Source organism: Pelophylax lessonae (genome assembly GCF_965119305.1).
Source record: "Pelophylax lessonae genome assembly, chromosome: 5".
Lineage (NCBI taxonomy): Eukaryota > Metazoa > Chordata > Amphibia > Anura > Ranidae > Pelophylax > Pelophylax lessonae.
The window spans coordinates 52,910,338-52,923,320 of record NC_138772.1 but is presented as its reverse complement, the minus strand read 5'-3'; the positions used below and the strand labels follow the sequence as shown (position 1 = coordinate 52,923,320).

Sequence of the window (12,983 nt, the reverse complement as noted above, 5' to 3'; positions counted from 1 at the left end):
GCATTTCCCGGCCTTGTATCACAGGTCACGCATGCGTGACTCCGCGTGACGCGATCGTGACATAGCCATTCCTTATTACGCAGGCGCCAAGGGCTGTAGCGCATCCTAGATGCCGTCAGATCATGCCACATAGGCCGCCAACATGTCTAAAGGGAGTCAAGGTAGTCCCGAGCGATCAGGATTTCAGGAGGCAAGAGACACCATCCTTTTTGGCTCCGATTGCCCTGATCTTTGATCGGGGCTTGCCGTGCCGGGTGCAGCTAGAACTGGGAACGGTCATTACATGGGAAGACTTAACACTTGAAAGACATAAAATACATTTCTTGTATAAAGTTCATTCTATTTAAAGATAATAAAAAAAAATGCTCTTCTTGTGTTCATGTTTGACAGGAGTCTATATTTCAGTAAATTCCTAGCTAAAGCTTAGTCGTGTCTGCTTTCTATAATTCCAGGAAGTGTCCGGGGAAAATGCTGGATCTCTGGCCCCATCGGAAGAAAGAAAAGAGAAAGTACCGAGTCCACATCTCAGCCAACTAGTGGTTCTGACGTCTAGCAATACTCTGTATGGGCTCGCCCAAAGAGTGGTGGCTACGGAGTCCCTGTGAGTATACAGTACACACCCTGCTGAGTACATCCACCCTTAGCTGGTGTGACACCCTACAGTCAGCCAGTGTCAACGGTATGTGTGCACATATGATCCAAAATAACCAGTCCACATATGATCCACAATAACCAGTCCACATATGATCCACAATAAACAGTCCGCATATGATCCACAATAACCAGTCCACATATGATCCACAATAACCAGTCCGCATATGATCCACAAAACCCAGTCCGCATATGATCCACAATATCCAGTCCCCAGGACATAATGTCAGTTACAAGGAATAGAGCTGAGATCAGGGTGCTTGGATTAGCAGCCCCTGCTACTTTTTACGTACGATCCTTTTGCCCTGATACTGGCAAATAGAAAGCCAGTGTGTAGGTAATACAATATTTCTTCCAAGTGCTTTCACCCGTCACATGAATGCCAACATCCCTTAACAAAGCTTAGCAAAATCTTTACTCTGGATGGGACTTTCTAAGCATTCCATATGTTCACAGATAAATCCATATAAAACAGATTTTTTTCAAAACAGTTTAATAAAGAGGGTTACATAAAATCATGTTTCAAACTGCATATACTTTTTTTGGCATTCTTTTAATTAAGAGATTTAAAGTATTACAGTGCAAAGAAAACTTTAGACACTCGCTCTAAACCACAGTAATATATAAACAAATATATGCATGATAAAAAAAAAAAAATAACCTCATCCCCTGGTGTTGACTCCTGGATCCTTTCGTTTTCTGATCGCCGCTCGTGCAGTGCAAATTCTCCTGGTGCCTGTGGTGCCTGATTTCTGCGGGGTGGTAAGTCTGGTGGGATCCTCTCCCTCTCTGCTGAGGATCGATTGGTGCTCTATGACTGGCAACCAGGTGGTGCTACCAGAGCGGTGGGCGTTATCTCTCAGCAGGGACACTTTTTTTGTCGTGACCCCCTGGTGACTCATGGAGTCTTTGGAGCACATCCCCCCTCTGAGGCTGTGGGGCCCTCCAGGTCCCACCCATTCATTTCCGCCTTTCCCTGCCTCATCAGATCCTGAATCTGATTCCTTCTGATTTGACATGGGTCACCCTCCTGGGCCTTGCACCCGGAATCCTTAGATAGTGAGGAGGATTCTTCCACTTCTGCAACCACGCACGAAAAGGCGCTGGTGGAAGCACTGATTGTATCTGTGCTTGAGACTTAAAGATGGAGGACACAGCTATGACTGCGACAGAAGCGCAGGTTCCCTTTGACACTCACAAACCATCCAGTGCGGCAAAGGTTTTCTCTTTCCCCTCCTATTTTGACAGAATTGTCACTAAAGAGTGGGGACGACCAAAGCATCTCCTTGGTGTTCCTAAGCGAGTTGGTAGGCGATAGCCCTATGAGGAGTCCCTTCTTAAGAAGTGGACTGTTCCACCGGTGGTGGATCCTCCTGTTTCCAGATTAAACAAGGCAACCATGATTCCGTTTGAGTCCCGGCCATTAAGGACCCCGGCTGACAGGAAGGCAGAGGCTGTGGCCTGCAAAATGTACACCCTGTCTGGTTCGGCACTGGGGCCGATATTCACCATTGCTCTGGTGTCGCAGACTCTGACCGTATGGGCTAAGCTTTTGCGTTGTGACCGGGAGGGAGAGTAGCTCCCTCCCTGCCTTTGCTGAGCTGGCGGACCAGCTGGTCCAGGGGCTGCAGTTTATCTGTGATGCCTCTTTGGTTTTGGCTCCCCTAGTGGCTCGACTCTGTTTCAGCAGTGGTCCTTCGGCGTGTCTTTTGGCTCAAATGCTGGTCTGCCGACGAAACTTCTAAAAAGGCCTGACTGATCTTCCCTTTCAAGGAGTTCGCCTATTTGGCGCTACCCTGGATGACATCATTAAAGGTCTCACAGGGGGGGAAGAGTACCTTTCTTCCTCAGGCTACTAAGGGCAAGGACCCTCGTCCTAGATGTGGGCCTTCCTCCTCGTCTCATGAGAAGTTTTTTCATTCCTCAAGTTTGACTGACAAGGGATCAAAGCCCTTTGGGGGATCCAAGCGAACTTGGTCTGGCAAGTCAAGAGCGGGCTTCTCCAGACCCACAGACAAGGCCCCTTCAGCAGGAAGGTGCGCCCTCACCTGTATCTGGGGTGGGGGGGCGTCTTCGCTGGTTCCCTGACCCGTGGACATCCCTGGTACAAGACAAGTGGGTCCACAAAGTCATACGGACCGGCTACAAGATCGGGTTTCATTCTTACCCTCTAGTAAGGTTCTTCCCTCCAACGTGCGACTAACCCTTGTCCGCTTACAGGCTCTTTTTAGGGCAGAACTTCAGAACTTTTTAGGGGTTTTTACTCAAACCTGTTTATAGTTCCCAGGAAAGAAGGCAAGGTGCATCCAATTCTGGAGCTCAAGGTGCTGAACTGCTTTGTGTGGGTGCAGAAATTCAGAATAGTGTGCATTCGCACGGTGGTGGCCCTCCTTGCATCAGGAATTTTCTTGCCTCCATCGACATCAAGGACGCTTACCTTCACATTCCAATATGTGTCAGTCACCAGCGCTTCCTCCGCCTTGCCGGGGAGAGGAGCATTATCAGTTTGTCGCATTACCCTTTGGTCTCGCCTCTGCTTCTTGGGTCTTCACGAAAGTGTTGGCCCTGTTGCTAGCATTGTTACGCCAATGGGGGATTGCGGTACTGGGCTACTTGGAGGACCTCCTTCTGCGAGCGGAGTTTCCTACTGCTCTGATGGAAAACTGGAAAATTACCATACAAACTTTGAGGGAGTTTGGCTGGATTCTGAATTGTCAGAAGTCTGCTCTGGTTCTGTCCACAATTCATCTCCTGCTGTCCAGCAGATGGTCATCCTTCCAGACTTGCATGCCGGGTGCTGGGCCTGATGGTGTCTACCTTCAAGGTGGTTCCGTTTGCACAGTTACATACGAGGTCCCTGTTAGGGAGATTCTGGCCACATGGGACAAGAATCCGCAGTCCCTGGACAATGCGATCCGGCTGAGCCGGGGAACGAAAGAGTACCTGATATGGGGGTTTTGTTCTCTGGCGCTTCGGCTGGGCAAATCCTTCCTCCCCTTGTTTTTGACAGTGGTCACCAGGGATGCCAGCCTGTCTGGCTGGGGAGGCCTCCTCTGCAAAAATTCAGCTCAGAGGATCTGGATACTGGAAGAGTCCAGACTACTGATCAGTGTCTCGGAACTCTGAGCGATCAGACTGTGCCTGGAACATTGAACAGATCGTCTTCAGGGATGTCCAGTGCACATTCAATTGGACCATGCCGTGGCTAATGTCAATCACCAGGGGGGCACAAGAAGTGTCCTGGCGTCCCTGGAGGTAGCCGGCATTCTAAGGGGGGCAGAACAGTTTGTTCCAGTTCTCTCCACCGTACAAATTCCAGGGGTGGAAAACTGGCAGGCGTTGGACAAAGGGGAGTGGTCCTATCATCCGGTGGTGTTTCATCAGTTGTGTGTCTGGTGGGGCCTCCCAAGGTGGATCTGTTGGTGTCTCAGCTCAACAGAAAGGTGCAGAGGTTTGTGGCTCGGTCACAGGATCCGCTGGCGGACCCCACAGATGTGCGGGTGGCCCCGTAGGGTCAGTATCGTATGATTTATGCCTTCCCTCCTCTCAAGCTTCTGCCAAGACTTCTACGCAGGATCTAGGCAGAAGGGATTCCGGTCATCTTAGTGGCCCCGGACTGGCTTCGCCGGGCATGGTACATCGATTTGGTGCTGCTGGTCGCAGACGTTCCTTGGAAGCTTCCTCTCAGGGAGGATCTGCTGTCCCAAGGACCAGTCTTCCATCCTTTTTACAGTCGCTGGCTTTAACGGCTTGGCTGTTGAACGCCAGTTGCTGATGGATAGTCAATGATTCCAACGCTGTTAAAAGCTAGGAAATCTACTTCTAGGGTGATCTACCATTATACGTGCAAGACGTACATTGCGTGGTATGAGTCTCTTTGGGTTCATCCTCACTGTTTTTGGTGGCTTGGATCTTGACCTTCCTTCAACGGGGGGTTGAGCAGTTACTGGCCTTGAGTACTATCAAGGGTCAGGTGTCGGCCTTAGCGGTCTTCATTCAACGGCCCTTGGCCACATACTCCCTAGTACGTACTTTTTTCTTCAGGGAGTTAGGCACTTGACCATCCAGTGGGGTCTCTGTTGCCACTTTGGGACCTCAATTTGGTGCTCTCAGTCTTCCAGAGTCCTCCTTTTGAGAACCTTCGGGAGATTCCCCTGCTTACCCTGTCCCAGATGGTGGCCTTTTTGGTGGCTATCACCTCTGTGCGCAGGGTCGGAATTGGCAGCGTTATCCTGTCCAACTTACTTGGTGGTTCACAGAGATAAAATGGTTCTTCGCCTCTGTTTGTCGTTCCTTCCTCAGGTTGTCTCTGATTTTCATTTGAATGAAGCCATGTTGTTGCCTTTCCTGTGTCCCAGGCCAAAACATCTGTAGGAAATTGCTTTGCATATTTTGGATGTGGTCAGGGCAATTAGGGTGTACCTGGAGTAGTCTTTTAGGACATCAGACTAACTATTTGGGCTTACCGATGCGAGCCAGGCCTACTCGTCCAACATCAGTGCCTGACCTCACTATTGCACTTCTGGAAGAATGGTCAAACATTCCCATGGACATCCTTCCCAGAAGAGTTGAAGCTGTTATAGCTGCAAAGGGTGGGCCAACGCAATGTTGAACCCTACAGACTAAGACTGGGATGCCATTAAGGTTCATGTGTGTGTAAAGGCAGACGTCCCAATACTTTTGACAATATAGTGTTTATCACTCTAGTTAGAGCTTCCACAGGTCTGAGGACTCTCTTCCCACCCTTATCCCCTTTCCTGGAAAACCAGAAACTGTGGTGTTGCTGTCTCTGTGATGCAATTGGTTGCTACACAAATTTCCTTTGGCATTACTTTCTCACAACATCTAATTTTCTTCCGATAAATGCTCACTGTTTTAGCCCAGCCTGTTTCTGCATTTGATGTCTTTTCTGCTGATGTATTTCTACCTTGCAATTTATAAAGTGTATAAAATGCACTCAAATATTTTGTTCTGTAATGATTTGCTAAAAGGCTAAAACATTCTTTTAAAGTTTTTTCTTTTTTCTTTTTTATCTTGTTCTTTTATTAAAGGTCATTTTATAGCAGCCTGTTTTTTTTCTTACTGGGCTGGAAGGGCTCAATTGGCCGCTATATTGTGAAGACCCTGCATACTGTGAGAGCCAGGATTAATATGCTGACGATGTTGCAGGATGTTATTGAAATGAGCATCCTTCGCACATTTTATCTAGGGGCATGCTATTCTCACTCAGCCTGACTCCCCACAACACCATCTTGCATCCTGGCAGGGCTGCAAGTTAGTTAAAACGGATCGTTTAATTCAAAATTGAACATTAAAACAGACTTATACTGTAAATGTAACCACTTCAGCTCTGGAAGGTTTTACCCCCTTCAGGATCAGACCATTTTTTGCTGTTTAGCACTGCACTATTTTAACTACCAATTGCACTGCAATGCTGTACCCAAACAAAATTTAGATCATTTTTTTTTCATACAAATAGAGCTTTCCTTTTAGTGGTATTTGATCACCACTGGGTTTTTTATTTTTTATTATATAAATTGAAAAAGACTAAAAATTTTGGGGGCAAAAAGCATGATTTTTTACTTATATAAAAGATATCCAATAATTTTTATTTAAAAAAAAAAACATTTCTTCATAAATTTTGTCCAAACTGTATTCTGCTACATGTCTTCAGCACAGAAAAAGCCTAATAAGTGTACAGTGTATATTGATTGGTTTACATGAAAGTTATAGTGTCTACAAGCTATGGTATATATTGTATTTTTGTTTATACTACTATTGGCAGTGATCAGCGACTTATGAAACTGCAATAGTGCGACGGACAGTCTGAAACTGACACTGTTTCCCACATCAAAATAAATATTTATATATACAAAACTAGTGCAGTGCAATCTTTAACGCCATAAGAAATAAATATTGTGAAAAATGTGTCCATCCTTGTCTGTTAGGCCCCTTTCACACATATGGTCCGATCAGATCCGCCTGTCAGTTTTTAAGGCGGACCTGATCGGATGCCCCATGCATCTCTATGGGGCAGCGGATGACAGCGGAGACATGTCCGCTGCCATCCGATCCGATCCTATCCGTCAAATCCGGACGGATGGAAACCCTATTTTCCATCCGTCTGGCGGATCGGATGAGAACGGACAGGCGGTCCGTTCTCATCCGATTCCCCCAGCTCTGACAGATCTGACAGCTCTGTCTCCACACTGAGCGGAGATGGAGCTGTCATCCGTCTGCTCAGCGCGGGGATCGGCAGATCGATCCCCCACTAAGCAGAACGTAGTCCATTGGCGGAACCAACAGGTGTGAAAGGACCCTTAATAGTCAATATAATAAGATGTTTATTAAATAAGGTCCAAAGAACACCTCTGTGCATGTAGTGAAACTCCAACATCAACTACTGTTATATCCTCCAAGTGAGTATCACCACCATTCACTCACTGTGCTCACCTCAAATCCATTGACCTATACCTGGGTCATTATGTATTTTTTTATTCCAGATATTTTGGTAGGTATTTCCATAACCTGAATGGCTCCTCTGCTCTAGGCTTTTTTAACTTTTTTTTTTCACCTTGTGATCCTGAAAGTAAATCAGTTATTTTTTTAACTTCCTTCCAGACCAAGCTGTCCAGCCAAATTGGCATTTAGAGTGATGAGACAAACCAGGGAACACAGATAGGAGTGCTTAATTTGATTAGCGTTTATTCATTTATGTAAAATGTTTATCCCTAAAGAAAAATCTGTTGCTGTAACTGCTTAAAAAGTGTTAGCTGGAATTTATCTTTAACCATTTCAGCTCTGAATATCAAAACAGACCTATACTGTAAATTTAACCACTTCAGCTCTGGAAGGATTCACCCCCTTCATAACCAGGCTATTTTTTTGCGATTTAGTACTGTGCTACTTTAACTGGCAATTGTGCGGTCATGCAACACTGTACACCAACGAAATTTGGATAATTTGTTTCACACAAATATCCCAAGGTAATACAACCTCCAGTAATGTTGTGTACCTCATCCAGTGCAAAAGATGCAAAGGATCTTATGCTGGCAAAACAGAACAGAAGTTACAAACGAGGATTATTTTGCACAGACACACCATCAAGGAACATAAAAAAAGAGAAGTTCTGCACAGCTGTGGGACATCATTTCTCACAACTGGACCACACTAAGGAGGACCTCAATGTCTTAGTTCTTAAGCCTGGGTTCACACTATAGTGAACACAGACATTGCATGCGATTCGCCCCGCATTGCTGTACAGATCACGTGCGATGTCTGTGCAATGCAAATTCAGCCATACAGTTGTATGGCTGAACTCACATTGGATTTTCACAAAAAAGGTGCAGGAACTATTTTTTTCCCCCACACTGGAATCTGATCGCATGTGTGTTTACACCCATGCATTCGGATTATTGTCCGAATTCACAGTTCTCACTGCAATCTGCGAACCGATCTGGGGGGTGTCATTAACTTTGTATTGACATCCGCAGCGGTTTGCAGAGGGCAGTGTGAATTGCCTGTGGGGGAGATGCGAAGCATGAACCAGCGCGATTCCAGTGCGGGTTCCTGCTTTGCATCTCCCTCACGCTGGTTCCTGCATCGCAATAGTGTGAATTGGGGCTAAAGGGAATGTTAAAACTGTTCAGGAAAGGAACCTTTTGAACTTAGAATGATAGTTCTATTTGACACAAAAGATACCGGCCTCAACTTGGATATGGGTTTTCATTATGCAACGGTTTTATGACCCCCTCTGTAAATGTCACCCCCCAATCCCCCCTTCCCCACTCTATAGCTCTCCAGGGGCTGACTGGCAACTTTCGGCCCAGGGGGAAAGTACAAACCATAGGCCTATGGTGCAGTGACTCGGCCCCCCTCCCACTCTCCCTCTTCGTCGCCTCCTCCTGACCCCTATTCCAGGCTGAAGCTCCGCTCTAGGTACTCTCTACTCAACAGCCAAATCTGGGTTCTGACCTGGCCAGCAGGGGGCAGCTGGGATCAGGGGGAGCTGCAACAGCTTAATTGGAGCTGCCTGGGAGAGGAGAGTCTCCAGTGGGGCATTGAACCAGCCTCTGCTCAGTCACAGGTTACACCATCCATGCCCCCTGCCCCAGTCCTCACCTGTAGCTCTCCCTCTGTCTTATCTCACTACTTATGCTAGTTTTATTACTGTTGCCCTTTTACATTAGTTTGTGTGTGTGGTTTTTTTTCCCCCCTTTCCCTTGGAAATTGTCTTTTTTTTAACATTCTGCTAAAACCTTTGTGAATTAGTACCTCTAGGACCTTGAAGAAGGGGACATACCCCAAAAACATGTCCTGAAAAATTGAATGTTCGTGCAAATCACAGACAGTACTCAATTGTTTCTGTCACACTAAAACAGCAACAATCACCTCAAGTGAAAAAAAAAATGTAATTTCTGCTTTAAAACATATCTAATAAAAATATAAAAAAAAAAATGAAATTTATTCATAACTTTTGGCCAACATTTATTAGCCCAGTATAAATAAAAAAAAAAAAAAATCCCAATAGGCGTATATTAATTGGTTTGTGTGAAAGTTATAGCGTCTACAAACTATGATATATATACTGGAAATGTATTTATTTATTTTTTAATACTAGTAATGGCGGCTATCAGCGACCTATTATGTGACTCTGATAGTGTGGGGGGCGGGGCAGGTGCCCTCAATCCGGAAGTAGGCATCGACATATGGATATGTTGCTCTGCCTGTGCCCAGTACATTGCGGGCCGCCCGCAAGTGGTACATTTATTAGCCCAGACTGGCAATACTGCTCTCCAAAGGTGTCTCTGTTGTTCCTTCATAAAGTGGAGACACCCTAAAGCTGGCCAAACCGATTCCTCCATCCACACAAGCGAGGTGGATGGAGGAATCCCCTCTGTCAAAACATTGTACTATTACGGGTGCACCCGGTTCTTTTGGGAATACCCTAATCGGTGGTTGCAGCCACTGATCGAAAAAAGCTTTCCAACTCGTCCATTTGACAAAAGTTGATCGAACAATGGACTTCTGTTGAACAACAGTGGCCACACACTGATCCGTCCAGCTTAAGGCAGGAAGTTCTTTACTGGTAGGATCATCAGATGAAAATAAAGGGGAAACCAGGCTAAAAAGGGAAAAGTAATGCCGCCACCAAAATTTAAACTGCAATACATTATTCTTTTGTTTTTGGGTTTATTATGTATTATGATTACAGATTAGCATTAAATTGGGTCTTTTTATCTATTAGAAGACTTCTCTCTCCAGCCATATATGAAGGACTGCCTTGTAACACGCTACCATTCTTTTGCAGTGTAAATTAGGATTATAATGGTTTCCAGCATCTTCAAATCAAACACAAAACAGTTTTCCAGCTGTTCTGTAATATTTACTGTTCTAGCCACAAGCTGCTTCTTGTGATATTTCTTCCTCCTGCATATTGGATAAGGATCTGTGAGCCAACTGCCTTCACAGCCTGCAATGATCTCAGAAGCACTGTGTGATCCATTGATTGAGCAGATACACCAGCTCTGTATAGTCATGTGTCTTCCCTGCTCTGTGAACCTCATTTAACCCACAGATTTGTTTTTCAGGGTCTTCTTGGCGGAGCAGTTTGAGTCTCTGCAGGCACATCTGGACTCTGTGATGCCGTCTGCGAAAAAACCTTTTCTTCAGCAGTTCTATTCTCAGGTCAGTGAAGGAATTTTTGATGTGTTCTCCTGAGCGCACTACACCTGCCTGCAGTTTGTGCAAACCTTGGTACAGTGAGGGAGTTTATAGGCAAAGCAGATTGGGAATTGTATGCAATTAAAGTGATCTTTAGGCCCCTTTCACTCTAGCGGACCGTTCAGATTCACCTGTCAGTTTTTCAGGAGGATCTGAACGGATGCCCCATGCATCTCTATGGGGCATCGGATGTCAGTGGAGACATGTCCACTGACATCCGGTCCGTCAAATCTGGATGGATGGAAACCTTATTTTCCATCCGTCCAGCAGATCGGATGAGATGAGAATGGACAGGCGGTCCGTTCTCATCCGATTCCCCCATAGAGAACAGCATGGACCTGACAGCTGTGTCTCCACACACAGCGCAGAGACAGAGCTGCCATCCGCCTGCTCAGCAGGGGATCTGCAGATCGATCCCCGGCTGAGATAAACGGAGTCCGCCGACAGACTCCCTTGTGTGAAAGGGGCTTAAAGCCTTGGCTTAAAAAACAAAAAACAAACATGTTTTGCTGCTGTGTTTTGGTCTTGCATAGAGCAGCCTTGATTCTCCTTTTCTCAGTTGCCCCGCTGGCGCTCCTGGCCCCTCCCTCCTGGCCGAGCTGCTTGCTCTGGGGGCTCCCAAGCAGGCTTGCTCCCGAGCTGCTGTGGTGTGTGTCCATTCACAAACACAGCTGCGGCCCCCCCCTCTCTCTCCTCATTGGCTCACTGGATGTGATTGACAGCAGCAGGAGCCAATGGGGCGCCCACTGCTGTCTCAGCCATTGAGAAGGGAGAGTCCCCAGAAAGCTGAGGCTCTTGTGCACATCTCTGGATTGAAATGTGCTCAGGTAAGTATTATGGTGGCCTGCTGCACACAGAAGGTTTTTCAAGTAGGGTAAAAAAAACCTTCTGCCTTTAGAACCACTTTAAAGGTGATCTACAGACTCATTTGTAAAATTGTAAGATGTTAAATGCGTGGTCCTATTCCAGTTATTTAAAGGAGTTTGGTTATTAAAAAAAAAAAAAATACATACTGACTTCTATGCTGCAGCATCGGCGTGATACTGCAGCTGGCTTATGTTGGCTATGAGACCAAGAGCTGAGTGATCACATGACCACTGATCACTTAGTTCACTCTTCTCAGAGCAGTGACTCTCAATCCAGTTCAGGTTTTGACCTCAAAAGGTCTGCTCATACTGGCAAGATTTCTGTGTAAGTTCAGGGCACCTGTAGCCATTGCAACTATGTAATTAACTAAAGGTGGTCATACACTAGTAGAATTTTGTTCAAAAATTTTAATTTTAAGAATGTTTGTTCAATTTTCTAATCGTCAGGAAGGTCAAATCCATCGTTTTCATCCATAGTAACAAATAAAATTAAAAGGAGCACGATGGAAAGTTTTTCTGGAATCAACTAATTTCTAAGACCCCTTTCACACTTAAGTCGTGCGATTTTACCGTGATTTTGTTGCTGCTATTTTCGCGCAATTTTGCCGACATTTTGACTGCACTTGAAGCAATGCCTATGTCTTTTGACCTCAAAACGCATTAAAATCGTCCCAAAGTAGTGCAGGGACTACTTTGAAGTCGTTGCGATATGAAGCCGTACAGATATGAATGGTACTCAATGGAAATCATGGAGTACAACTTGTCATGCGACTTTGCAGTCCCAAATCGCGACAAGTTGCACAAGTGTGAAAGGGGCCTAACGGTGCATGTGGCTTTTGTCCACTTATCCCATAATTTGAAAGACATTAGTCAAGTCATTGAATGTACTGATAAGAATATTCGTAGAAATATTTGTTCAAAAATCGACTAGTGTATGGCCAATTTAGCAGCGGCCAAACCCTAAATTCCCAGACAGCCATCAAAGCAGCTAATGGGAACAGCGTTTTATCTCAAGATGGCAGATATGGAAAGTCTATAGGTGACCCTAACCAAAGGACATTTAAAGTGAGTCTAAAGGCTGACCCACCTTCTGTGTGCAGAATACTGCACCTGAGTCCGATCTCAATGCAGTGCTTTGCATCAAGGTAACAGCTCTCTTTCTCCTTATTTGGCAGAGAGGCAGCAGTGGGATCCATTGCCTCCCAATGCTGTCAATCTCAGCCAGTGAAGAGAGAGCGGGGGGGGGGGGGGCGCGTCAGGGCTAAGCCATGCTCTTGTGTGGTTTTGGACACACACAGTCAGCTTGGGAGCAGGCCCACATGAGAAAACCCATAGCAAGTGGCTTGCTGTGGTAAGCACTTGGCAGTGGGAAGGTTCCAGGAGTGCTGGCCGACCCAAAAAGAGGAGGATGGGGGCAGCCCTGTGCAGAAACATTACACAGAGCAGGCAAGTATGACATGTTTTTATTTAAAAAAAAAAGAATATATATATATATATATATATATATATATAATATATGCGTTTACAATCACTTCCAAAGCTTGCATTAGACAAAGACTATCTGATGATATAAAAATTAAAGAGATTTTTTGGGACTTAAGCAGGTGGAATAATTCAACCATTTTGTTTTTTATGGAGATTTTATAGAATATGAAAAACTGATCAGTTTAAAAGACACTTTATACTTACCGTGGATCCCTTCCTTTGCTGCTGCCTTTATGTCCTGTCTAAACTTCTGTATCA

General features: G+C 45.5%; 1 protein-coding gene across 1 annotated transcript in view; it reads left to right on the top strand.

Annotated features, from left to right (window-relative positions):
- The window catches only part of VPS50 (VPS50 subunit of EARP/GARPII complex), a 428,941-nt gene that overhangs the window by 405,044 nt on the left and 10,914 nt on the right, over positions 1-12,983 (top strand). The window contains exons 23-24 of the mRNA XM_082258038.1: positions 453-601; positions 10,242-10,338. Of these exons, the coding sequence (XP_082114164.1) occupies positions 453-601; positions 10,242-10,338 (246 nt within the window). The remainder of the gene's footprint in view (positions 1-452; positions 602-10,241; positions 10,339-12,983) is intronic.